Raw genomic sequence first — 22202 nt, 5'->3', positions numbered from 1 at the left:
CAGACCTGTGCCGTACCCGGCAGGAAGATCTCTGATAGCCTCGCGCTACTCAGGGATACGATCGCCTACGTGCGGGACAGGGGGGTGCACACCTGCTTAATCAGCTTGGACCAGGAGAAGGCTTTCGACAGAATATCGCACACGTACATGATGGACGTGCTCTCCAAAATGGGGTTTGGGGAGGGAATCTGCAATTGGATCCAACTGCTCTACACAGACATCAGTAGCGCAGTCCTAATCAACGGGTGGGAATCAGAAAGCTTCCCGGTCAAATCTGGAGTCAGGCAGGGCTGTCCTCTCTCCTCCGTCTTGTTCGTGTGTTGTATCGAACCCTTTGCCCAATCCATCAGAAGGGATTCGAGCATTGGAGGGGTGACGATCCCAGGCAGCGGAGGCACTCAGGTTAAGACCTCCCTGTACATGGATGACGTCGCCGTCTTTTGCTCGGATCCGCTGTCGGTCCGCAGACTGCTGAGCATCTGCGACCAATTTGAACTGGCCTCGGGAGCGAAAGTAAATCGCAGCAAAAGCGAGGCCATGTTCTTTGGGAACTGGGCCGACCGATCCTTTGTCCCCTTCACCGTCAGGTCAGATTACCTGAAGGTGCTGGGAATATGGTTCGGAGCGGCTGGGGCATGCACAAAAAACTGGGAGGAGCGTATCTCCAAGGCACGCCAGAAACTGGGAATGTGGGAGCAGCGCTCCCTGTCGATCGTGGGAAAGAACCTGGTCATCAGGTGCGAAGTGCTGTCAGTGCTGCTGTACGTGGCGCAGGTGTGGCCCATACCCCGACCCTGCGCCGCCGCAGTCACCCGAGCCGTCTTCCACTTTATCTGGAGATCGAAAATGGACCGTGTCCGGAGGGACACGATGTACAAATCTCCAGAGAAAGGGGGAAAGAACGTACCAAACGTCGCCCTCATCCTGATGGCCACCTTTGTGTGCGGCTGCATCAAACTGTGCACAGACCCTCGGTACGCAAACACCAAGTGTCACTACGTGCTGAGGTTCTACCTGACCCCGGTGTTGCGAAGGATGGGTCTGGCGACGCTGCCGCGGAACGCTCCATCCAGTTGGACCGTGCCAAACCACCTGTCCTTCGTGGAAAAGTTTTTCACGGCAAACACCTTTGACCACAAAGCTGTCAAGCAGTGGTCAGCACGAAACGTCCTCGAGACCCTACGGGAAAAGGAGATGGTAGATCCTCTCGGATGGTTCCCTGAGCAGACTGTCGAAGTCATTTGGCAGAATGCCTCATCGCCAGAACTCACAAACAAGCACCAAGACGTAGCTTGGCTGGTGGTGAGAAGGGCCCTCCCCGTCAGATCCTTCATGCACTCCCGACGTCTCTGCTCCACCGCACGCTGTCCGCGAGGAGGCTGCGCTAGGGACGAGACCGTCATCCATCTCCTTCTGGAATGTGCCTTTGCACAGAAGGTCTGGAAAGAGATGCAGTGGTCTTTGTCGAGGTTCATCCCGAGCAGCTCGGTAACACAGGACTCTGTGCTCTACGGACTGTTCCCAGGGACGCACACCGAGACAAACATCAACTGCTGCTGGAAGATCATCAACTCGGTGAAAGACGCCCTTTGGTCTGCCCGAAACTTGCTGATCTTCCAGAGCAAGGAGATGTCCACGACCGAGTGTTGCAGATTGGCACATTCCAAGGTCCGGGAGTACGTGCTGAGGGACGCACTAAAGGTTGGTGCCGCCGCCGCCAAGGCACGATGGGGAAGGGCCACAGTTTAAGGCCCTCCCGCCAGTGTACACTGAGGGGCTGAAACCAGTGGAAAAACCCCCCCTCGGGCCGCATGACGTACAAGTGTGTTAATTGTAAAGCACTTGTAATCTGTGAATGTAAATAGAGTACCATGTACTGCATTCATGTGTATTATTAAGCCATATATAATACGGTTGGTGGATTGTAATGTAATGTATTTTGAGAAATGTTGGAATGCATCTCGGCCCCCCTTGGGCTGTATGACTGATAAAACATGTAATGAAAATGTACCTGTTTGTGTAAAGAGAGTACCATGTACTGCTTTCATCTGTAATATGATTTGTGGAGTGTATATTGTTATATATTGAAACATGCTTTGATATATGTAATGATAAATGTAATGTAATTTGTAAATTGAGTGCCATGTGCTGAAGTTAATTTGCACTGTACCAGATGTGGACTGCATTGTCATGTACATGAACAAAGATTTTTATGAATAAAGCATATATATTGAAATAAAAAAAAAAAAAAAAAAAAATCTGTTCTTATCAGTTTAATATCTGATACGTCCCCTATCTGGGGACCAAATATTAAATTGATTTTTGGAACAGGGAGATGGAACAGGGGCTTGCTCCGTCCACTCCACGCATCGACCTGGTATTGCAGTGCTTCCGGGAGCGGTGCAGCTTCCCCTCTTTGGGGTGGGAAGTCGCAAAAGTCAAAAGCAGAAAAAGTTTTCGCACCACTTTCAGCCGTGCTGTCTTTCCTTTGTAGAGCCGCTCGGGCTCGCCCTTGTCGTGCCGCCGCCTTACTTTTCACCCGCTCGCTGGCCGGCCGCGCCGCAGGCTAAGCAGCCGCCTTCGGGGGTGTTTTTCGCTCTGCGTTTGCATGTCAAAATTGTGTTTTTCTTTCTTATTTGCATATGGGGACGTGCCCTGGATTTCAGGGCGGGGCCTCGCCACCTTTCCCGCTCTGCAGCTGACCTGGACCGTGCTGCACCCTGTTGGATTTCTGAGCCACTGCGCCCGCCCCCGTTGGAAAAGGAGGGGGGAGGGGACACCGCAAGCCCCGCCGGCGCGCTCCTGCGCGCCGCCCGGTTGGTTAATTGCTCGCAAAATGCAAATGCTTTCATGGCGTCATCTCCGCCGAAGGGAAGGGGGTGCCATACGGGCACGGCTTTTCGTCTGGCTTGCAAGTAAGTAAGCCCTGGCCGAAATTGCTCTCTTGCTGCAGGCCCGCCGTCGCACCTGCGCTCGGCCGACCGCGGCCAGATTGACGGAGAAGACAGAGGCCGAGGGACACTTGCGCGTCGGCGGGAGTTTACAGGCTATCGCTTCTCGGCCTTTTGGCTAAGATCAAGTGTAGTATCTGTTCTTATCAGTATCTGCTTGATTCTGATGCTAATTGACCTTGTGTCGCGATACTGGTGTTTCTGGTTTGGCTGCATTTTCATGCTGGCTTCGGCCTTGATCCAATCAGAGCAGAGCGATCTGCATAGATGGCGACTGAGGGAGCAGTGAGCGAGGAAACCCGAGAAAGGAGCTATCGGGAGCAGAAACCGAGGCCGCCGGAGGAGGAGCGATTGCGGGAGCCCGGAGTGGAGAGCGACCTGCAGCGCGAGGTGGCGGCCGACCATGCAGCGAGGTCGAGAGCCTGCAGCGGAGAGCGATCGGCAGGCGAGAGGGCGGCCAACGAAGGAGCGAGCTCGGGAGGCCGGGGCGGAGAGCGATTGGCAGGCATAACGTCGGCCAATGAGGAAGCGAGCCCGGGACTCCAGGGTGGAGAGCGATTGGCAGGCGAGACGAGGGCCAAGCAAGCAGCAAGCTTGGCAGCCCGGGGCAGAGAGCGATTGGCAGGCGCGACGGCGGCCAATGGAACAGCGAGCTCGAGAGCCTGGAGTGACGGGCGACCTGCAAGCGAGATTGCAGCAAACCGAGGAGCGAGACAGGGAGTCCGGAACACTGTCCGAGTCACAGTGAAGAAGGTGGAGGGACAATCGCCCATCGACCGCTCCCTTTTTGTGAAGAGGATCTTGACCGGATGCTGCGGATTCCAAGTTGCGGATATCTTCGCTCTGCAGGATTTCCCCAGCAGTGGACATTTTGATGTGACGTTCAGGAACGTTGCGGCATGCCTGAAATTTCTGCAGGCAGTTAAGGAAAAGGGGAGTGAAACGCTGCTTTCAGTTATGACTGCCGAGCCTCTATTCACTCTCCCAACACAAAGAAACCGGGTGGTCACTGTACACATGTACAACCCGCACATCCCTGTGGTCGATGTGCTGACGTTCCTCGGCAGATACGTCGACAGTGTCGGGAACAGCGTTGACGTAAATGACCTGTTTGGGATCTGGACCAGCAAACGCCAGATCAAAGTAACCCTGAAAGTGGATGCCAAAGGAGCCATCCAGCACCTCCCCTCCAGCTTCGCCATCGGTGGAAGCCGGGGCTACATGGTGTACGCGGGACAACCCAGGGTGTGTCGAACCTGCGGGAGATCCGGGCACGTGGCGGCGACCTGCACTGTCACCATCTGTCGCAACTGCAAGCAGGAAGGCCACCAGACGAAGGATTGCAAGGAGAGCAAGTGCTGCAACTTGTGCGGGGAGACAGGCCATCTCTACAAGGCCTGCCCAAGGCGCAGCAGCAGCTATGCGCAGGCAATTAAAGGACCTGTCAACAAGGCCGCCTCAAAGGAGACCAGCATCGCTCCCACCGCAGAGGCCCTCACTGGAAACGACCAAACCCAGGCAACCAGCACTCAGCCTCCTCCCCAACAGCCAGAGACCATGGAAGAGGAGGCAGCTGGAGAACAACAACTGGGAGAATGGCAGGAGGTCAAACGAAAGAACAAGAAAAAAAGCCTCCCCCAAAGAGAGAGGCCGCCAAAGTCCAGGCCTGTGGAAAAAAGGCGGCACCCGCCCCAAACGGGCAACACCAGCAGCTGCTCATCTGATGAGGAAGGGCAAGAAAAGAACAGTCACCAACAACAAAAAAAGTGGCTGAGCGAAAAGAAACAAACAGAAGTGATCACCGTGCCCCAGAACACCGGTAGCAACGAAGGGCACAACGCAGCCCAGCTCCAGACCGCCGGGAGCGGCCAAGTTCCCGACGCTCCCCAGCTCCAGACCGCCGGGAGTGGCCAAGTGCCCGACGCTCCCCAGCTCCAGACCGCCGGGAGCGGCCAAGTGCCCGACGCTCCCCAGCTCCAGACCGCCGGGAGCGGCCAAGAGCCCGACGCTCCCCAGCTACAGACTGCCGGGAGCGGCCAAGTGCCCGACGTCCCCCAGCTCCAGACCGCCGGGGGCGGCCAAGTGCCCGACGCTCCCCAGCTCCAGACAACCGGGAGCAGCGGAGCGTCCACCATACCCCAGCTCCGGGAAACCGGGAGCAATGAAGCGACCGATGCACACCTGCTCCGGGAAACCGGGAGCCACGACACCACAGGCGACAGGCTGAGGGAAGAACCATCCACGAATGAGGAAGAAGACTTCTTCTCACCGCCGTCATCCCCCTGCCGGTACAGCAACCCCTCAAGAGACCAGGGCGAGTTCCTCAGCCCAGGGCAAGTACAGTTTTTCTCTGACACTGTGTGTATGCAGGTCCAGCCCCAAGGGATGGAAACAGCATAAAGGACTGCTTATTAAAATGGGACTTGAACTCTATTTAAAATTTAAAATGGGTTTAAAAATTGCAAGCATAAACGTGCGTAGCATCAAAAGCACGACGCGATGTGTTTCCACCTTGGGGTACCTTGCCAAGGTCAAGGCCGACCTACTGTTCCTGCAGGAGTGCGGCCTACCGCACTTCAGCAACTACAGGCAGTGGTCGCGATGGTGGCCCCACGGCCAATCGATCTGGTCAGGAGGCAACGATTGCCGTGCCTCCGGCCTGGGTATTCTGCTGCGGGGAGGTGACTTCACCATCACCGAAGTTAAGGAGGTGGTGGGTGGCCGCCTCCTCGTAGCAGACGTACTGTACAAGAATGCCCCGCTCAGGCTGATCAATGTGTACGCCCCGGCTCTCAAGAACGAGCGGCTGGCCGTCTTCCAGCAGCTACCGCTGCTGCTGGCGACGTCCAGGCCGGTTATTCTGGGCGGTGACTTCAACTGCATCATCGATGCGGCTGGGCGATCCGGCAGAGCCGACAGCAAACTGGACGCCACGTCCAGACTCCTGATGGAAGCGGTAAAAGACGCCAAGCTGCACGACATCTTCAGCAACCCTGCAGATGGAGCGCCGCGCAGATACACCTGGTCCAGGCCAGACGGGTCTGTCCGTTCCAGGATAGACTTCCTGTTTGTGTCCCAAGCTCTCTCGGTCAGATCCACCGACGTCAAGCCGGTGTTCTTCTCTGACCACTGCCTCTTACTAGCCGACTGTCACCCACAGGAAGACCAGAAAGTAGGCAGAGGGATATGGAAGCTGAACGTGAAACTGTTGACCCCAGAAAACATTGAGGAACTCAAAAGGGATTACAAAGGTTGGAGAACCGTGAAACCCCTCTTTGATTCCCCGGCGCACTGGTGGGAAACGATCAAGACCAACATCAAGAGGTTCTTCATCCTCAAAGGTGTTCAGAAGGCGAGAGAGGGACAGAGGGAAATGTCCCGACTCCAGAAAAGCATGCAGAATCTGCTCCTGCTGCAGTCGATGGGAGTCAATGTCGGGGAGGAACTCCAAGAGGTGAAGGGCCAGCAAGCCTCGCTCTATGCCTCAGAGTCCTCCAAGATCATCTTCCGCTCCAGAGTCCGCTCCGTGGAGCAGGACGAGACGTGCTCGCGTTTCTTCTTCCAAAAGGTACACAGAGGGAGCTCTGTGATCCACAGCCTGAAGGAGGAAGACGGCTCTGTGACGTCCTCGCAGCCTGACATGCGAAGGATCAGCAAATCCTTTTATGCCGGGCTGTACGACGCGAAGCCCACAGACAGCGCGGCCTCCCAGTCTTTCCTGTCGTCTATCTCGGAGGAGCTAGACGACAGCAAGCGGGAGAGTCTGGATCACCCGCTAACTCTGGACGAGCTGACAAAGGCCGTCCGGTCCTTCGAGACGAGTAAAACTCCCGGAAGCGACGGCCTACCGGTCGAGTTGTATTCGGCTCTGTGGGACTGGATGGGCCCAGACCTGCTGGAAGTGTACGGGGGTATGCTTCTGGCTGGCAGCATGTCAGAATCGATGAGGAAAGGCATCATCACCCTCATCTACAAGCAGAAAGGGGAGAGGGAAGAAATCAGAAACTGGCGGCCCATTTCGCTGCTTAATGTGGACTACAAGATTCTGTCCAAGGTCATCGCCAACAGGGTCAAGTCTGCTCTGGAGCTGGTGATCCACCCGGATCAGACCTGTGCCGTACCCGGCAGGAAGATCTCTGATAGCCTCGCGCTACTCAGGGATACGATCGCCTACGTGCGGGACAGGGGGGTGCACACCTGCTTAATCAGCTTGGACCAGGAGAAGGCTTTCGACAGAATATCGCACACGTACATGATGGACGTGCTCTCCAAAATGGGGTTTGGGGAGGGAATCTGCAATTGGATCCAACTGCTCTACACAGACATCAGTAGCGCAGTCCTAATCAACGGGTGGGAATCAGAAAGCTTCCCGATCAAATCTGGAGTCAGGCAGGGCTGTCCTCTCTCCTCCGTCTTGTTCGTGTGTTGTATCGAACCCTTTGCCCAATCCATCAGAAGGGATTCGAGCATTGGAGGGGTGACGATCCCAGGCAGCGGAGGCACTCAGGTTAAGACCTCCCTGTACATGGATGACGTCGCCGTCTTTTGCTCGGATCCGCTGTCGGTCCGCAGACTGCTGAGCATCTGCGACCAATTTGAACTGGCCTCGGGAGCGAAAGTAAATCGCAGCAAAAGCGAGGCCATGTTCTTTGGGAACTGGGCCGACCGATCCTTTGTCCCCTTCACCGTCAGGTCAGATTACCTGAAGGTGCTGGGAATATGGTTCGGAGCGGCTGGGGCATGCACAAAAAACTGGGAGGAGCGTATCTCCAAGGCACGCCAGAAACTGGGAATGTGGGAGCAGCGCTCCCTGTCGATCGTGGGAAAGAACCTGGTCATCAGGTGCGAAGTGCTGTCAGTGCTGCTGTACGTGGCGCAGGTGTGGCCCATACCCCGACCCTGCGCCGCCGCAGTCACCCGAGCCGTCTTCCACTTTATCTGGAGATCGAAAATGGACCGTGTCCGGAGGGACACGATGTACAAATCTCCAGAGAAAGGGGGAAAGAACGTACCAAACGTCGCCCTCATCCTGATGGCCACCTTTGTGTGCGGCTGCATCAAACTGTGCACGGACCCTCAGTACGCAAACACCAAGTGTCACTACGTGCTGAGGTTCTACCTGACCCCGGTGTTGCGAAGGATGGGTCTGGCGACGCTGCCGCGGAACGCTCCATCCAGTTGGACCGTGCCAGACCACCTGTCCTTCGTGGAAAAGTTTTTCACGGCAAACACCTTTGACCACAAAGCTGTCAAGCAGTGGTCAGCACGAAATGTCCTCGGGACCCTACGGGAAAAGGAGATGGTAGATCCTCTCGGATGGTTCCCTGAGCAGACTGTCGAAGTCATTTGGCAGAATGCCTCATCGCCAGAACTCACAAACAAGCACCAAGACGTAGCTTGGCTGGTGGTGAGAAGGGCCCTCCCCGTCAGATCCTTCATGCACTCCCGACGTCTCTGCTCCACCGCACGCTGTCCGCGAGGAGGCTGCGCTTGGGACGAGACCGTCATCCATCTCCTTCTGGAATGTGCCTTTGCACAGAAGGTCTGGAAAGAGATGCAGTGGTCTTTGTCGAGGTTCATCCCGAGCAGCTCGGTAACACAGGACTCTGTGCTCTACGGACTGTTCCCAGGGACGCACACCGAGACAAACATCAACTGCTGCTGGAAGATCATCAACTCGGTGAAAGACGCCCTTTGGTCTGCCCGAAACTTGCTGGTCTTCCAGAGCAAGGAGATGTCCACGACCGAGTGTTGCAGATTGGCACATTCCAAGGTCCGGGAGTACGTGCTGAGGGACGCACTAAAGGTTGGTGCCGCCGCCGCCAAGGCACGATGGGGAAGGGCCACAGTTTAAGGCCCTCCCGCCAGTGTACACTGAGGGGCTGAAACCAGTGGAAAACCCCCCCCCTCGGGCCGCATGACGTACAAGTGTGTTAATTGTAAAGCACTTGTAATCTGTGAATGTAAATAGAGTACCATGTACTGCATTCATGTGTATTATTAAGCCATATATAATACGGTTGGTGGATTGTAAATGTAATGTATTTTGAGAAATGTTGGAATGCATCTCGGCCCCCCTTGGGCTGTATGACTGATAAAACATGTAATGAAAATGTACCTGTTTGTGTAAAGAGAGTACCATGTACTGCTTTCATCTGTAATATGATTTGTGGAGTGTATATTGTTATATATTGAAACATGCTTTGATATATGTAATGATAAATGTAATGTAATTTGTAAATTGAGTGCCATGTGCTGAAGTTAATTTGCACTGTACCAGATGTGGACTGCATTGTCATGTACATGAACAAAGATTTTTATGAATAAAGCATATATATTGAAATAAAAAAAAAAAAAAAAAAAAAAAAAATCTGTTCTTATCAGTTTAATATCTGATACGTCCCCTATCTGGGGACCAAATATTAAATTGATTTTTGGAACAGGGAGATGGAACAGGGGCTTGCTCCGTCCACTCCACGCATCGACCTGGTATTGCAGTGCTTCCGGGAGCGGTGCAGCTTCCCCTCTTTGGGGTGGGAAGTCGCAAAAGTCAAAAGCAGAAAAAGTTTTCGCACCACTTTCAGCCGTGCTGTCTTTCCGTTGTAGAGCCGCTCGGGCTCGCCCTTGTCGTGCCGCCGCCTTACTTTTCACCCGCTCGCTGGCCGGCCGCGCCGCAGGCTAAGCAGCCGCCTTCGGGGGTGTTTTTCGCTCTGCGTTTGCATGTCAAAATTGTGTTTTTCTTTCTTATTTGCATATGGGGACGTGCCCTGGATTTCAGGGCGGGGCCTCGCCACCTTTCCCGCTCTGCAGCTGACCTGGACCGTGCTGCACCCTGTTGGATTTCTGAGCCACTGCGCCCGCCCCCGTTGGAAAAGGAGGGGGGAGGGGACACCGCAAGCCCCGCCGGCGCGCTCCTGCGCGCCGCCCGGTTGGTTAATTGCTCGCAAAATGCAAATGCTTTCATGGCGTCATCTCCGCCGAAGGGAAGGGGGTGCCATACGGGCACGGCTTTTCGTCTGGCTTGCAAGTAAGTAAGCCCTGGCCGAAATTGCTCTCTTGCTGCAGGCCCGCCGTCGCACCTGCGCTCGGCCGACCGCGGCCAGATTGACGGAGAAGACAGAGGCCGAGGGACACTTGCGCGTCGGCGGGAGTTTACAGGCTATCGCTTCTCGGCCTTTTGGCTAAGATCAAGTGTAGTAAAAGTTTTTCACGGCAAACACCTTTGACCACAAAGCTGTCAAGCAGTGGTCAGCACGAAACGTCCTCGAGACCCTACGGGAAAAGGAGATGGTAGATCCTCTCGGATGGTTCCCTGAGCAGACTGTCGAAGTCATTTGGCAGAATGCCTCATCGCCAGAACTCACAAACAAGCACCAAGACGTAGCTTGGCTGGTGGTGAGAAGGGCCCTCCCCGTCAGATCCTTCATGCACTCCCGACGTCTCTGCTCCACCGCACGCTGTCCGCGAGGAGGCTGCGCTTGGGACGAGACCGTCATCCATCTCCTTCTGGAATGTGCCTTTGCACAGAAGGTCTGGAAAGAGATGCAGTGGTCTTTGTCGAGGTTCATCCCGAGCAGCTCGGTAACACAGGACTCTGTGCTCTACGGACTGTTCCCAGGGACGCACACCGAGACAAACATCAACTGCTGCTGGAAGATCATCAACTCGGTGAAAGACGCCCTTTGGTCTGCCCGAAACTTGCTGATCTTCCAGAGCAAGGAGATGTCCACGACCGAGTGTTGCAGATTGGCACATTCCAAGGTCCGGGAGTACGTGCTGAGGGACGCACTAAAGGTTGGTGCCGCCGCCGCCAAGGCACGATGGGGAAGGGCCACAGTTTAAGGCCCTCCCGCCAGTGTACACTGAGGGGCTGAAACCAGTGGAAAACCCCCCCTCGGGCCGCATGACGTACAAGTGTGTTAATTGTAAAGCACTTGTAACCTGTGAATGTAAATAGAGTACCATGTATTGCATTCATGTGTATTATTAAGCCATATATAATACGGTTGGTGGATTGTAATGTAATGTATTTTGAGAAATGTTGGAATGCACCTCGGCCCCCCTTGGCCTGTATGACTTATAAAACATGTAATGAAAATGTACCTGTTTGTGTAAAGAGAGTACCATGTACTGCTTTCATCTGTAATATGATTTGTGGAGTGTATATTGTTATATATTGAAACATGCTTTGATATATGTAATGATAAATGTAATGTAATTTGTAAATTGAGTGCCATGTGCTGAAGTTAATTTGCACTGTACCAGATGTGGACTGCATTGTCATGTACATGAACAAAGATTTTTATGAATAAAGCATATATATTGAAAAAAAAAAAAAAAAATCTGTTCTTATCAGTTTAATATCTGATACGTCCCCTATCTGGGGACCAAATATTAAATTGATTTTTGGAACAGGGAGATGGAACAGGGGCTTGCTCCGTCCACTCCACGCATCGACCTGGTATTGCAGTGCTTCCGGGAGCGGTGCAGCTTCCCCTCTTTGGGGTGGGAAGTCGCAAAAGTCAAAAGCAGAAAAAGTTTTCGCACCACTTTCAGCCGTGCTGTCTTTCCTTTGTAGAGCCGCTCGGGCTCGCCCTTGTCGTGCCGCCGCCTTACTTTTCACCCGCTCGCTGGCCGGCCGCGCCGCAGGCTAAGCAGCCGCCTTCGGGGGTGTTTTTCGCTCTGCGTTTGCATGTCAAAATTGTGTTTTTCTTTCTTATTTGCATATGGGGACGTGCCCTGGATTTCAGGGCGGGGCCTCGCCACCTTTCCCGCTCTGCAGCTGACCTGGACCGTGCTGCACCCTGTTGGATTTCTGAGCCACTGCGCCCGCCCCCGTTGGAAAAGGAGGGGGGAGGGGACACCGCAAGCCCCGCCGGCGCGCTCCTGCGCGCCGCCCGGTTGGTTAATTGCTCGCAAAATGCAAATGCTTTCATGGCGTCATCTCCGCCGAAGGGAAGGGGGTGCCATACGGGCACGGCTTTTCGTCTGGCTTGCAAGTAAGTAAGCCCTGGCCGAAATTGCTCTCTTGCTGCAGGCCCGCCGTCGCACCTGCGCTCGGCCGACCGCGGCCAGATTGACGGAGAAGACAGAGGCCGAGGGACACTTGCGCGTCGGCGGGAGTTTACAGGCTATCGCTTCTCGGCCTTTTGGCTAAGATCAAGTGTAGTATTGTAATATATTGAAACATGCTTGATATATGTAATGATAAATGTAATGTAATTTGTAAATTGAGTGCCATGTGCTGAAGTTAATTTGCACTGTACCAGAGGTGGACTGCATTGTCATGTACATGAACAAAGATTTTTATGAATAAAGCATATATATTGAAAAAAAAAAAAAAAAAAAAAATCTGTTCTTATCAGTTTAATATCTGATACGTCCCCTATCTGGGGACCAAATATTAAATTGATTTTTGGAACAGGGAGATGGAACAGGGGCTTGCTCCGTCCACTCCACGCATCGACCTGGTATTGCAGTGCTTCCGGGAGCGGTGCAGCTTCCCCTCTTTGGGGTGGGAAGTCGCAAAAGTCAAAAGCAGAAAAAGTTTTCGCACCACTTTCAGCCGTGCTGTCTTTCCTTTGTAGAGCCGCTCGGGCTCGCCCTTGTCGTGCCGCCGCCTTACTTTTCACCCGCTCGCTGGCCGGCCGCGCCGCAGGCTAAGCAGCCGCCTTCGGGGGTGTTTTTCGCTCTGCGTTTGCATGTCAAAATTGTGTTTTTCTTTCTTATTTGCATATGGGGACGTGCCCTGGATTTCAGGGCGGGGCCTCGCCACCTTTCCCGCTCTGCAGCTGACCTGGACCGTGCTGCACCCTGTTGGATTTCTGAGCCACTGCGCCCGCCCCCGTTGGAAAAGGAGGGGGGAGGGGACACCGCAAGCCCCGCCGGCGCGCTCCTGCGCGCCGCCCGGTTGGTTAATTGCTCGCAAAATGCAAATGCTTTCATGGCGTCATCTCCGCCGAAGGGAAGGGGGTGCCATACGGGCACGGCTTTTCGTCTGGCTTGCAAGTAAGTAAGCCCTGGCCGAAATTGCTCTCTTGCTGCAGGCCCGCCGTCGCACCTGCGCTCGGCCGACCGCGGCCAGATTGACGGAGAAGACAGAGGCCGAGGGACACTTGCGCGTCGGCGGGAGTTTACAGGCTATCGCTTCTCGGCCTTTTGGCTAAGATCAAGTGTAGTATCTGTTCTTATCAGTATCTGCTTGATTCTGATGCTAATTGACCTTGTGTCGCGATACTGGTGTTTCTGGTTTGGCTGCATTTTCATGCTGGCTTCGGCCTTGATCCAATCAGAGCAGAGCGATCTGCATAGATGGAGACTGACGGAGCAGAGAGCGAGGAAACCCGAGAAAGGAGCTATCGGGAGCAGAAACCGAGGCCGCCGGAGGAGGAGCGATTGCGGGAGCCCGGAGTGGAGAGCGACCTGCAGCGCGAGGTGGCGGCCGACCATGCAGCGAGGTCGAGAGCCTGCAGCGGAGAGCGATCGGCAGGCGAGAGGGCGGCCAACGAAGGAGCGAGCTCGGGAGGCCGGGGCGGAGAGCGATTGGCAGGCATGACGTCGGCCAATGAGGAAGCGAGCCCGGGACTCCAGCGCGGAGAGCGATTGGCAGGCGAGACGAGGGCCAAGCAAGCAGCAAGCTTGGCAGCCCGGGGCAGAGAGCGATTGGCAGGCGCGACGGCGGCCAATGGAACAGCGAGCTCGAGAGCCTGGAGTGACGGGCGACCTGCAAGCGAGATTGCAGCAAACCGAGGAGCGAGACAGGGAGTCCGGAACACTGTCCGAGTCACAGTGAAGAAGGTGGAGGGACAATCGCCCATCGACCGCTCCCTTTTTGTGAAGAGGATCTTGACCGGATGCTGCGGATTCCAAGTTGCGGATATCTTCGCTCTGCAGGATTTCCCCAGCAGTGGACATTTTGATGTGACGTTCAGGAACGTCGCGGCATGCCTGAAATTTCTGCAGGCAGTTAAGGAAAAGGGGAGTGAAACGCTGCTTTCAGTTATGACTGCCGAGCCTCTATTCACTCTCCCAACACAAAGAAACCGGGTGGTCACTGTACACATGTACAACCCGCACATCCCTGTGGTCGATGTGCTGACGTTCCTCGGCAGATACGTCGACAGTGTCGGGAACAGCGTTGACGTAAATGACCTGTTTGGGATCTGGACCAGCAAACGCCAGATCAAAGTAACCCTGAAAGTGGATGCCAAAGGAGCCATCCAGCACCTCCCCTCCAGCTTCGCCATCGGTGGAAGCCGGGGCTACATGGTGTACGCGGGACAACCCAGGGTGTGTCGAACCTGCGGGAGATCCGGGCACGTGGCGGCGACCTGCACTGTCACCATCTGTCGCAACTGCAAGCAGGAAGGCCACCAGACGAAGGATTGCAAGGAGAGCAAGTGCTGCAACTTGTGCGGGGAGACAGGCCATCTCTACAAGGCCTGCCCAAGGCGCAGCAGCAGCTATGCGCAGGCAATTAAAGGACCTGTCAACAAGGCCGCCTCAAAGGAGACCAGCACTGCTCCCACCGCAGAGGCCCTCACTGGAAACGACCAAACCCAGGCAACCAGCACTCAGCCTCCTCCCCAACAGCCAGAGACCATGGAAGAGGAGGCAGCTGGAGAACAACAACTGGGAGAATGGCAGGAGGTCAAACGAAAGAACAAAAAAAAAAGCCTCCCCCAAAGAGAGAGGCTGCCAAAGTCCAGGCCTGTGGAAAAAAGGCGGCACGCGCCCCAAACGGGCAACACCAGCAGCTGCTCATCTGATGAGGAAGGGCAAGAAAAGAACAGTCACCAACAACAAAAAAAGTGGCTGAGCGAAAAGAAACAAACAGGAGTGATCACCGTGCCCCAGGACACCGGTAGCAACGAAGGGCACAACGCAGCCCAGCTCCAGACCGCCGGGAGCGGCCAAGTTCCCGACGCTCCCCAGCTCCAGACCGCCGGGAGTGGCCAAGTGCCCGACGCTCCCCAGCTCCAGACCGCCGGGAGCGGCCAAGTGCCCGACGCTCCCCAGCTCCAGACCGCCGGGAGCGGCCAAGAGCCCGACGCCCCCCAGCTACAGACCGCCGGGAGCGGCCAAGTGCCCGACGTCCCCCAGCTCCAGACCGCCGGGGGCGGCCAAGTGCCCGACGCTCCCCAGCTCCAGACAACCGGGAGCAGCGGAGCGTCCACCATACCCCAGCTCCGGGAAACCGGGAGCAATGAAGCGACCGATGCACACCTGCTCCGGGAAACCGGGAGCCACGACACCACAGGCGACAGGCTGAGGGAAGAACCACCCACGAATGAGGAAGTCTTCTTCTCACCGCCGTCATCCCCCTGCCGGTACAGCAACCCCTCAAGAGACCAGGGCGAGTTCCTCAGCCCAGGGCAAGTACAGTTTTTCTCTGACACTGTGTGTATGCAGGTCCAGCCCCAAGGGATGGAAACAGCATAAAGGACTGCTTATTAAAATGGGACTTGAACTCTATTTAAAATTTAAAATGGGTTTAAAAATTGCAAGCATAAACGTGCGTAGCATCAAAAGCACGACGCGATGTGTTTCCACCTTGGGGTACCTTGCCAAGGTCAAGGCCGACCTACTGTTCCTGCAGGAGTGCGGCCTACCGCACTTCAGCAACTACAGGCAGTGGTCGCGATGGTGGCCCCACGGCCAATCGATCTGGTCAGGAGGCAACGATTGCCGTGCCTCCGGCCTGGGTATTCTGCTGCGGGGAGGTGACTTCACCATCACCGAAGTTAAGGAGGTGGTGGGTGGCCGCCTCCTCGCAGCAGACGTACTGTACAAGAATGCCCCGCTCAGGCTGATCAATGTGTACGCCCCGGCTCTCAAGAACGAGCGGCTGGCCGTCTTCCAGCAGCTACCGCTGCTGCTGGCGACGTCCAGGCCGGTTATTCTGGGCGGTGACTTCAACTGCATCATCGATGCGGCTGGGCGATCCGGCAGAGCCGACAGCAAACTGGACGCCACGTCCAGACTCCTGATGGAAGCGGTAAAAGACGCCAAGCTGCACGACATCTTCAACAACCCTGCAGATGGAGCGCCGCGCAGATACACCTGGTCCAGGCCAGACGGGTCTGTCCGTTCCAGGATAGACTTCCTGTTTGTGTCCCAAGCTCTCTCGGTCAGATCCACCGACGTCAAGCCGGTGTTCTTCTCTGACCACTGCCTCTTACTAGCCGACTGTCACCCACAGGAAGACCAGAAAGTAGGCAGAGGGATATGGAAGCTGAACGTGAAACTGTTGACCCCAGAAAACATTGAGGAACTCAAAAGGGATTACAAAGGTTGGAGAACCGTGAAACCCCTCTTTGATTCCCCGGCGCACTGGTGGGAAACGATCAAGACCAACATCAAGAGGTTCTTCATCCTCAAAGGTGTTCAGAAGGCGAGAGAGGGACAGAGGGAAATGTCCCGACTCCAGAAAAGCATGCAGAATCTGCTCCTGCTGCAGTCGATGGGAGTCAATGTCGGGGAGGAACTCCAAGAGGTGAAGGGCCAGCAAGCCTCGCTCTACGCCTCAGAGTCCTCCAAGATCATCTTCCGCTCCAGAGTCCGCTCCGTGGAGCAGGACGAGACGTGCTCGCGTTTCTTCTTCCAAAAGGTACACAGAGGGAGCTCTGTGATCCACAGCCTGAAGGAGGAAGACGGCTCTGTGACGTCCTCGCAGCCTGACATGCGAAGGATCAGCAAATCCTTTTATGCCGGGCTGTACGACGCGAAGCCCACAGACAGCGCGGCCTCCCAGTCTTTCCTGTCGTCTATCTCGGAGGAGCTAGACGACAGCAAGCGGGAGAGTCTGGATCACCCGCTAACTCTGGACGAGCTGACAAAGGCCGTCCGGTCCTTCGAGACGAGTAAAACTCCCGGAAGCGACGGCCTACCGGTCGAGTTGTATTCGGCTCTGTGGGACTGGATGGGCCCAGACCTGCTGGAAGTGTACGGGGGTATGCTTCTGGCTGGCAGCATGTCAGAATCGATGAGGAAAGGCATCATCACCCTCATCTACAAGCAGAAAGGGGAGAGGGAAGAAATCAGAAACTGGCGGCCCATTTCGCTGCTTAATGTGGACTACAAGATTCTGTCCAAGGTCATCGCCAACAGGGTCAAGTCTGCTCTGGAGCTGGTGATCCACCCGGATCAGACCTGTGCCGTACCCGGCAGGAAGATCTCTGATAGCCTCGCGCTACTCAGGGATACGATCGCCTACGTGCGGGACAGGGGGGTGCACACCTGCTTAATCAGCTTGGACCAGGAGAAGGCTTTCGACAGAATATCGCACACGTACATGATGGACGTGCTCTCCAAAATGGGGTTTGGGGAGGGAATCTGCAATTGGATCCAACTGCTCTACACAGACATCAGTAGCGCAGTCCTAATCAACGGGTGGGAATCAGAAAGCTTCCCGATCAAATCTGGAGTCAGGCAGGGCTGTCCTCTCTCCTCCGTCTTGTTCGTGTGTTGTATCGAACCCTTTGCCCAATCCATCAGAAGGGATTCGAGCATTGGAGGGGTGACGATCCCAGGCAGCGGAGGCACTCAGGTTAAGACCTCCCTGTACATGGATGACGTCGCCGTCTTTTGCTCGGATCCGCTGTCGGTCCGCAGACTGCTGAGCATCTGCGACCAATTTGAACTGGCCTCGGGAGCGAAAGTAAATCGCAGCAAAAGCGAGGCCATGTTCTTTGGGAACTGGGCCGACCGATCCTTTGTCCCCTTCACCGTCAGGTCAGATTACCTGAAGGTGCTGGGAATATGGTTCGGAGCGGCTGGGGCATGCACAAAAAACTGGGAGGAGCGTATCTCCAAGGCACGCCAGAAACTGGGAATGTGGGAGCAGCGCTCCCTGTCGATCGTGGGAAAGAACCTGGTCATCAGGTGCGAAGTGCTGTCAGTGCTGCTGTACGTGGCGCAGGTGTGGCCCATACCCCGACCCTGCGCCGCCGCAGTCACCCGAGCCGTCTTCCACTTTATCTGGAGATCGAAAATGGACCGTGTCCGGAGGGACACGATGTACAAATCTCCAGAGAAAGGGGGAAAGAACGTACCAAACGTCGCCCTCATCCTGATGGCCACCTTTGTGTGCGGCTGCATCAAACTGTGCACGGACCCTCAGTACGCAAACACCAAGTGTCACTACGTGCTGAGGTTCTACCTGACCCCGGTGTTGCGAAGGATGGGTCTGGCGACGCTGCCGCGGAACGCTCCATCCAGTTGGACCGTGCCAGACCACCTGTCCTTCGTGGAAAAGTTTTTCACGGCAAACACCTTTGACCACAAAGCTGTCAAGCAGTGGTCAGCACGAAACGTCCTCGGGACCCTACGGGAAAAGGAGATGGTAGATCCTCTCGGATGGTTCCCTGAGCAGACTGTCGAAGTCATTTGGCAGAATGCCTCATCGCCAGAACTCACAAACAAGCACCAAGACGTAGCTTGGCTGGTGGTGAGAAGGGCCCTCCCCGTCAGATCCTTCATGCACTCCCGACGTCTCTGCTCCACCGCACGCTGTCCGCGAGGAGGCTGCGCTTGGGACGAGACCGTCATCCATCTCCTTCTGGAATGTGCCTTTGCACAGAAGGTCTGGAAAGAGATGCAGTGGTCTTTGTCGAGGTTCATCCCGAGCAGCTCGGTAACACAGGACTCTGTGCTCTACGGACTGTTCCCAGGGACGCACACCGAGACAAACATCAACTGCTGCTGGAAGATCATCAACTCGGTGAAAGACGCCCTTTGGTCTGCCCGAAACTTGCTGGTCTTCCAGAGCAAGGAGATGTCCACGACCGAGTGTTGCAGATTGGCACATTCCAAGGTCCGGGAGTACGTGCTGAGGGACGCACTAAAGGTTGGTGCCGCCGCCGCCAAGGCACGATGGGGAAGGGCCACAGTTTAAGGCCCTCCCGCCAGTGTACACTGAGGGGCTGAAACCAGTGGAAAACCCCCCCCTCGGGCCGCATGACGTACAAGTGTGTTAATTGTAAAGCACTTGTAATCTGTGAATGTAAATAGAGTACCATGTACTGCATTCATGTGTATTATTAAGCCATATATAATACGGTTGGTGGATTGTAAATGTAATGTATTTTGAGAAATGTTGGAATGCATCTCGGCCCCCCTTGGGCTGTATGACTGATAAAACATGTAATGAAAATGTACCTGTATGTGTAAAGAGAGTACCATGTACTGCTTTCATCTGTAATATGATTTGTGGAGTGTATATTGTTATATATTGAAACATGCTTTGATATATGTAATGATAAATGTAATGTAATTTGTAAATTGAGTGCCATGTGCTGAAGTTAATTTGCACTGTACCAGATGTGGACTGCATTGTCATGTACATGAACAAAGATTTTTATAAATAAAGCATATATATTGAAATAAAAAAAAAAAAAATCTGTTCTTATCAGTTTAATATCTGATACGTCCCCTATCTGGGGACCAAATATTAAATTGATTTTTGGAACAGGGAGATGGAACAGGGGCTTGCTCCGTCCACTCCACGCATCGACCTGGTATTGCAGTGCTTCCGGGAGCGGTGCAGCTTCCCCTCTTTGGGGTGGGAAGTCGCAAAAGTCAAAAGCAGAAAAAGTTTTCGCACCACTTTCAGCCGTGCTGTCTTTCCTTTGTAGAGCCGCTCGGGCTCGCCCTTGTCGTGCCGCCGCCTTACTTTTCACCCGCTCGCTGGCCGGCCGCGCCGCAGGCTAAGCAGCCGCCTTCGGGGGTGTTTTTCGCTCTGCGTTTGCATGTCAAAATTGTGTTTTTCTTTCTTATTTGCATATGGGGACGTGCCCTGGATTTCAGGGCGGGGCCTCGCCACCTTTCCCGCTCTGCAGCTGACCTGGACCGTGCTGCACCCTGTTGGATTTCTGAGCCACTGCGCCCGCCCCCGTTGGAAAAGGAGGGGGGAGGGGACACCGCAAGCCCCGCCGGCGCGCTCCTGCGCGCCGCCCGGTTGGTTAATTGCTCGCAAAATGCAAATGCTTTCATGGCGTCATCTCCGCCGAAGGGAAGGGGGTGCCATACGGGCACGGCTTTTCGTCTGGCTTGCAAGTAAGTAAGCCCTGGCCGAAATTGCTCTCTTGCTGCAGGCCCGCCGTCGCACCTGCGCTCGGCCGACCGCGGCCAGATTGACGGAGAAGACAGAGGCCGAGGGACACTTGCGCGTCGGCGGGAGTTTACAGGCTATCGCTTCTCGGCCTTTTGGCTAAGATCAAGTGTAGTATCTGTTCTTATCAGTTTAATATCTGATACGTCCCCTATCTGGGGACCAAATATTAAATTGATTTTTGGAACAGGGAGATGGAACAGGGGCTTGCTCCGTCCACTCCACGCATCGACCTGGTATTGCAGTGCTTCCGGGAGCGGTGCAGCTTCCCCTCTTTGGGGTGGGAAGTCGCAAAAGTCAAAAGCAGAAAAAGTTTTCGCACCACTTTCAGCCGTGCTGTCTTTCCTTTGTAGAGCCGCTCGGGCTCGCCCTTGTCGTGCCGCCGCCTTACTTTTCACCCGCTCGCTGGCCGGCCGCGCCGCAGGCTAAGCAGCCGCCTTCGGGGGTGTTTTTCGCTCTGCGTTTGCATGTCAAAATTGTGTTTTTCTTTCTTATTTGCATATGGGGACGTGCCCTGGATTTCAGGGCGGGGCCTCGCCACCTTTCCCGCTCTGCAGCTGACCTGGACCGTGCTGCACCCTGTTGGATTTCTGAGCCACTGCGCCCGCCCCCGTTGGAAAAGGAGGGGGGAGGGGACACCGCAAGCCCCGCCGGCGCGCTCCTGCGCGCCGCCCGGTTGGTTAATTGCTCGCAAAATGCAAATGCTTTCATGGCGTCATCTCCGCCGAAGGGAAGGGGGTGCCATACGGGCACGGCTTTTCGTCTGGCTTGCAAGTAAGTAAGCCCTGGCCGAAATTGCTCTCTTGCTGCAGGCCCGCCGTCGCACCTGCGCTCGGCCGACCGCGGCCAGATTGACGGAGAAGACAGAGGCCGAGGGACACTTGCGCGTCGGCGGGAGTTTACAGGCTATCGCTTCTCGGCCTTTTGGCTAAGATCAAGTGTAGTATCTGTTCTTATCAGTTTAATATCTGATACGTCCCCTATCTGGGGACCAAATATTAAATTGATTTTTGGAACAGGGAGATGGAACAGGGGCTTGCTCCGTCCACTCCACGCATCGACCTGGTATTGCAGTGCTTCCGGGAGCGGTGCAGCTTCCCCTCTTTGGGGTGGGAAGTCGCAAAAGTCAAAAGCAGAAAAAGTTTTCGCACCACTTTCAGCCGTGCTGTCTTTCCGTTGTAGAGCCGCTCGGGCTCGCCCTTGTCGTGCCGCCGCCTTACTTTTCACCCGCTCGCTGGCCGGCCGCGCCGCAGGCTAAGCAGCCGCCTTCGGGGGTGTTTTTCGCTCTGCGTTTGCATATCAAAATTGTGTTTTTCTTTCTTATTTGCATATGGGGACGTGCCCTGGATTTCAGGGCGGGGCCTCGCCACCTTTCCCGCTCTGCAGCTGACCTGGACCGTGCTGCACCCTGTTGGATTTCTGAGCCACTGCGCCCGCCCCCGTTGGAAAAGGAGGGGGGAGGGGACACCGCAAGCCCCGCCGGCGCGCTCCTGCGCGCCGCCCGGTTGGTTAATTGCTCGCAAAATGCAAATGCTTTCATGGCGTCATCTCCGCCGAAGGGAAGGGGGTGCCATACGGGCACGGCTTTTCGTCTGGCTTGCAAGTAAGTAAGCCCTGGCCGAAATTGCTCTCTTGCTGCAGGCCCGCCGTCGCACCTGCGCTCGGCCGACCGCGGCCAGATTGACGGAGAAGACAGAGGCCGAGGGACACTTGCGCGTCGGCGGGAGTTTACAGGCTATCGCTTCTCGGCCTTTTGGCTAAGATCAAGTGTAGTATCTGTTCTTATCAGTTTAATATCTGATACGTCCCCTATCTGGGGACCAAATATTAAATTGATTTTTGGAACAGGGAGATGGAACAGGGGCTTGCTCCGTCCACTCCACGCATCGACCTGGTATTGCAGTGCTTCCGGGAGCGGTGCAGCTTCCCCTCTTTGGGGTGGGAAGTCGCAAAAGTCAAAAGCAGAAAAAGTTTTCGCACCACTTTCAGCCGTGCTGTCTTTCCGTTGTAGAGCCGCTCGGGCTCGCCCTTGTCGTGCCGCCGCCTTACTTTTCACCCGCTCGCTGGCCGGCCGCGCCGCAGGCTAAGCAGCCGCCTTCGGGGGTGTTTTTCGCTCTGCGTTTGCATGTCAAAATTGTGTT

At 55.3% G+C, this 22202-nt stretch overlaps 4 protein-coding genes, 3 non-coding genes and 8 pseudogenes across 7 annotated transcripts; all 15 read left to right on the top strand.

Annotated features, from left to right (window-relative positions):
• Nucleotides 1-420: 420 nt before the first annotated feature.
• On the top strand, nt 421-1749 carry LOC147099327 (uncharacterized). Its single transcript, XM_085969304.1, has one exon. The coding sequence runs from the start codon at nt 421-423 to the stop codon at nt 1747-1749; it is 1329 nt and encodes a 442-aa protein (XP_085825430.1).
• Nucleotides 1750-2202: 453 nt separating this feature from the next.
• Nucleotides 2203-2411, top strand: LOC147099326 (U2 spliceosomal RNA; annotated as a pseudogene).
• A 638-nt stretch (nt 2412-3049) lies between these two features.
• Nucleotides 3050-3196, top strand: LOC147099325 (U2 spliceosomal RNA; annotated as a pseudogene).
• A 4382-nt stretch (nt 3197-7578) lies between these two features.
• Nucleotides 7579-8805, top strand: LOC147099324 (uncharacterized). Its single transcript, XM_085969305.1, has one exon. It carries the CDS (start codon nt 7594-7596, stop codon nt 8803-8805), a length of 1212 nt encoding a protein of 403 aa, XP_085825431.1. The 5' UTR covers nt 7579-7593.
• Nucleotides 8806-8868: 63 nt separating this feature from the next.
• Nucleotides 8869-10793, top strand: LOC147099321 (uncharacterized). Its single transcript, XM_085969196.1, has 2 exons — nt 8869-8901; nt 10155-10793. The coding sequence occupies exons 1-2, from the start codon at nt 8869-8871 to the stop codon at nt 10791-10793; spliced, it is 672 nt and encodes a 223-aa protein (XP_085825322.1).
• On the top strand, nt 9261-9474 carry LOC147099323 (U2 spliceosomal RNA; annotated as a pseudogene).
• On the top strand, nt 10113-10227 carry LOC147099322 (U2 spliceosomal RNA; annotated as a pseudogene).
• A 452-nt stretch (nt 10794-11245) lies between the features above and the next one.
• LOC147099320 (U2 spliceosomal RNA) lies at nt 11246-11446 on the top strand (annotated as a pseudogene).
• An 803-nt stretch (nt 11447-12249) lies between these two features.
• LOC147099319 (U2 spliceosomal RNA) lies at nt 12250-12455 on the top strand (annotated as a pseudogene).
• Nucleotides 12456-13093: 638 nt separating this feature from the next.
• On the top strand, nt 13094-13240 carry LOC147099318 (U2 spliceosomal RNA; annotated as a pseudogene).
• A 4334-nt stretch (nt 13241-17574) lies between these two features.
• LOC147099317 (uncharacterized) lies at nt 17575-18846 on the top strand. Its single transcript, XM_085969301.1, has one exon. The coding sequence runs from the start codon at nt 17635-17637 to the stop codon at nt 18844-18846; it is 1212 nt and encodes a 403-aa protein (XP_085825427.1). The 5' UTR covers nt 17575-17634.
• Nucleotides 18847-19323: 477 nt separating this feature from the next.
• Nucleotides 19324-19502, top strand: LOC147099316 (U2 spliceosomal RNA; annotated as a pseudogene).
• Nucleotides 19503-20140: 638 nt separating this feature from the next.
• On the top strand, nt 20141-20331 carry LOC147099315 (U2 spliceosomal RNA). Its single transcript, XR_015074026.1, has one exon. It is a non-coding gene; the product is annotated as a U2 spliceosomal RNA (small nuclear RNA).
• A 638-nt stretch (nt 20332-20969) lies between these two features.
• Nucleotides 20970-21160, top strand: LOC147099314 (U2 spliceosomal RNA). Its single transcript, XR_015074025.1, has one exon. It is a non-coding gene; the product is annotated as a U2 spliceosomal RNA (small nuclear RNA).
• A 638-nt stretch (nt 21161-21798) lies between these two features.
• LOC147099313 (U2 spliceosomal RNA) lies at nt 21799-21989 on the top strand. The gene has a single exon (XR_015074024.1). It is a non-coding gene; the product is annotated as a U2 spliceosomal RNA (small nuclear RNA).
• The last annotated feature ends 213 nt before the right edge of the window (nt 21990-22202 follow it).

The sequence above is a fragment of the Somniosus microcephalus genome, chromosome 28, assembly GCF_052327205.1.
Source record: "Somniosus microcephalus isolate GS21.2 chromosome 28, FLI_Smic_1.0, whole genome shotgun sequence".
In the NCBI taxonomy this organism is placed as follows: Eukaryota; Metazoa; Chordata; class Chondrichthyes; order Squaliformes; family Somniosidae; genus Somniosus; species Somniosus microcephalus.
Note: the sequence above shows the minus strand (reverse complement) of the source record. Positions and strands in the feature narration are given on the sequence as shown.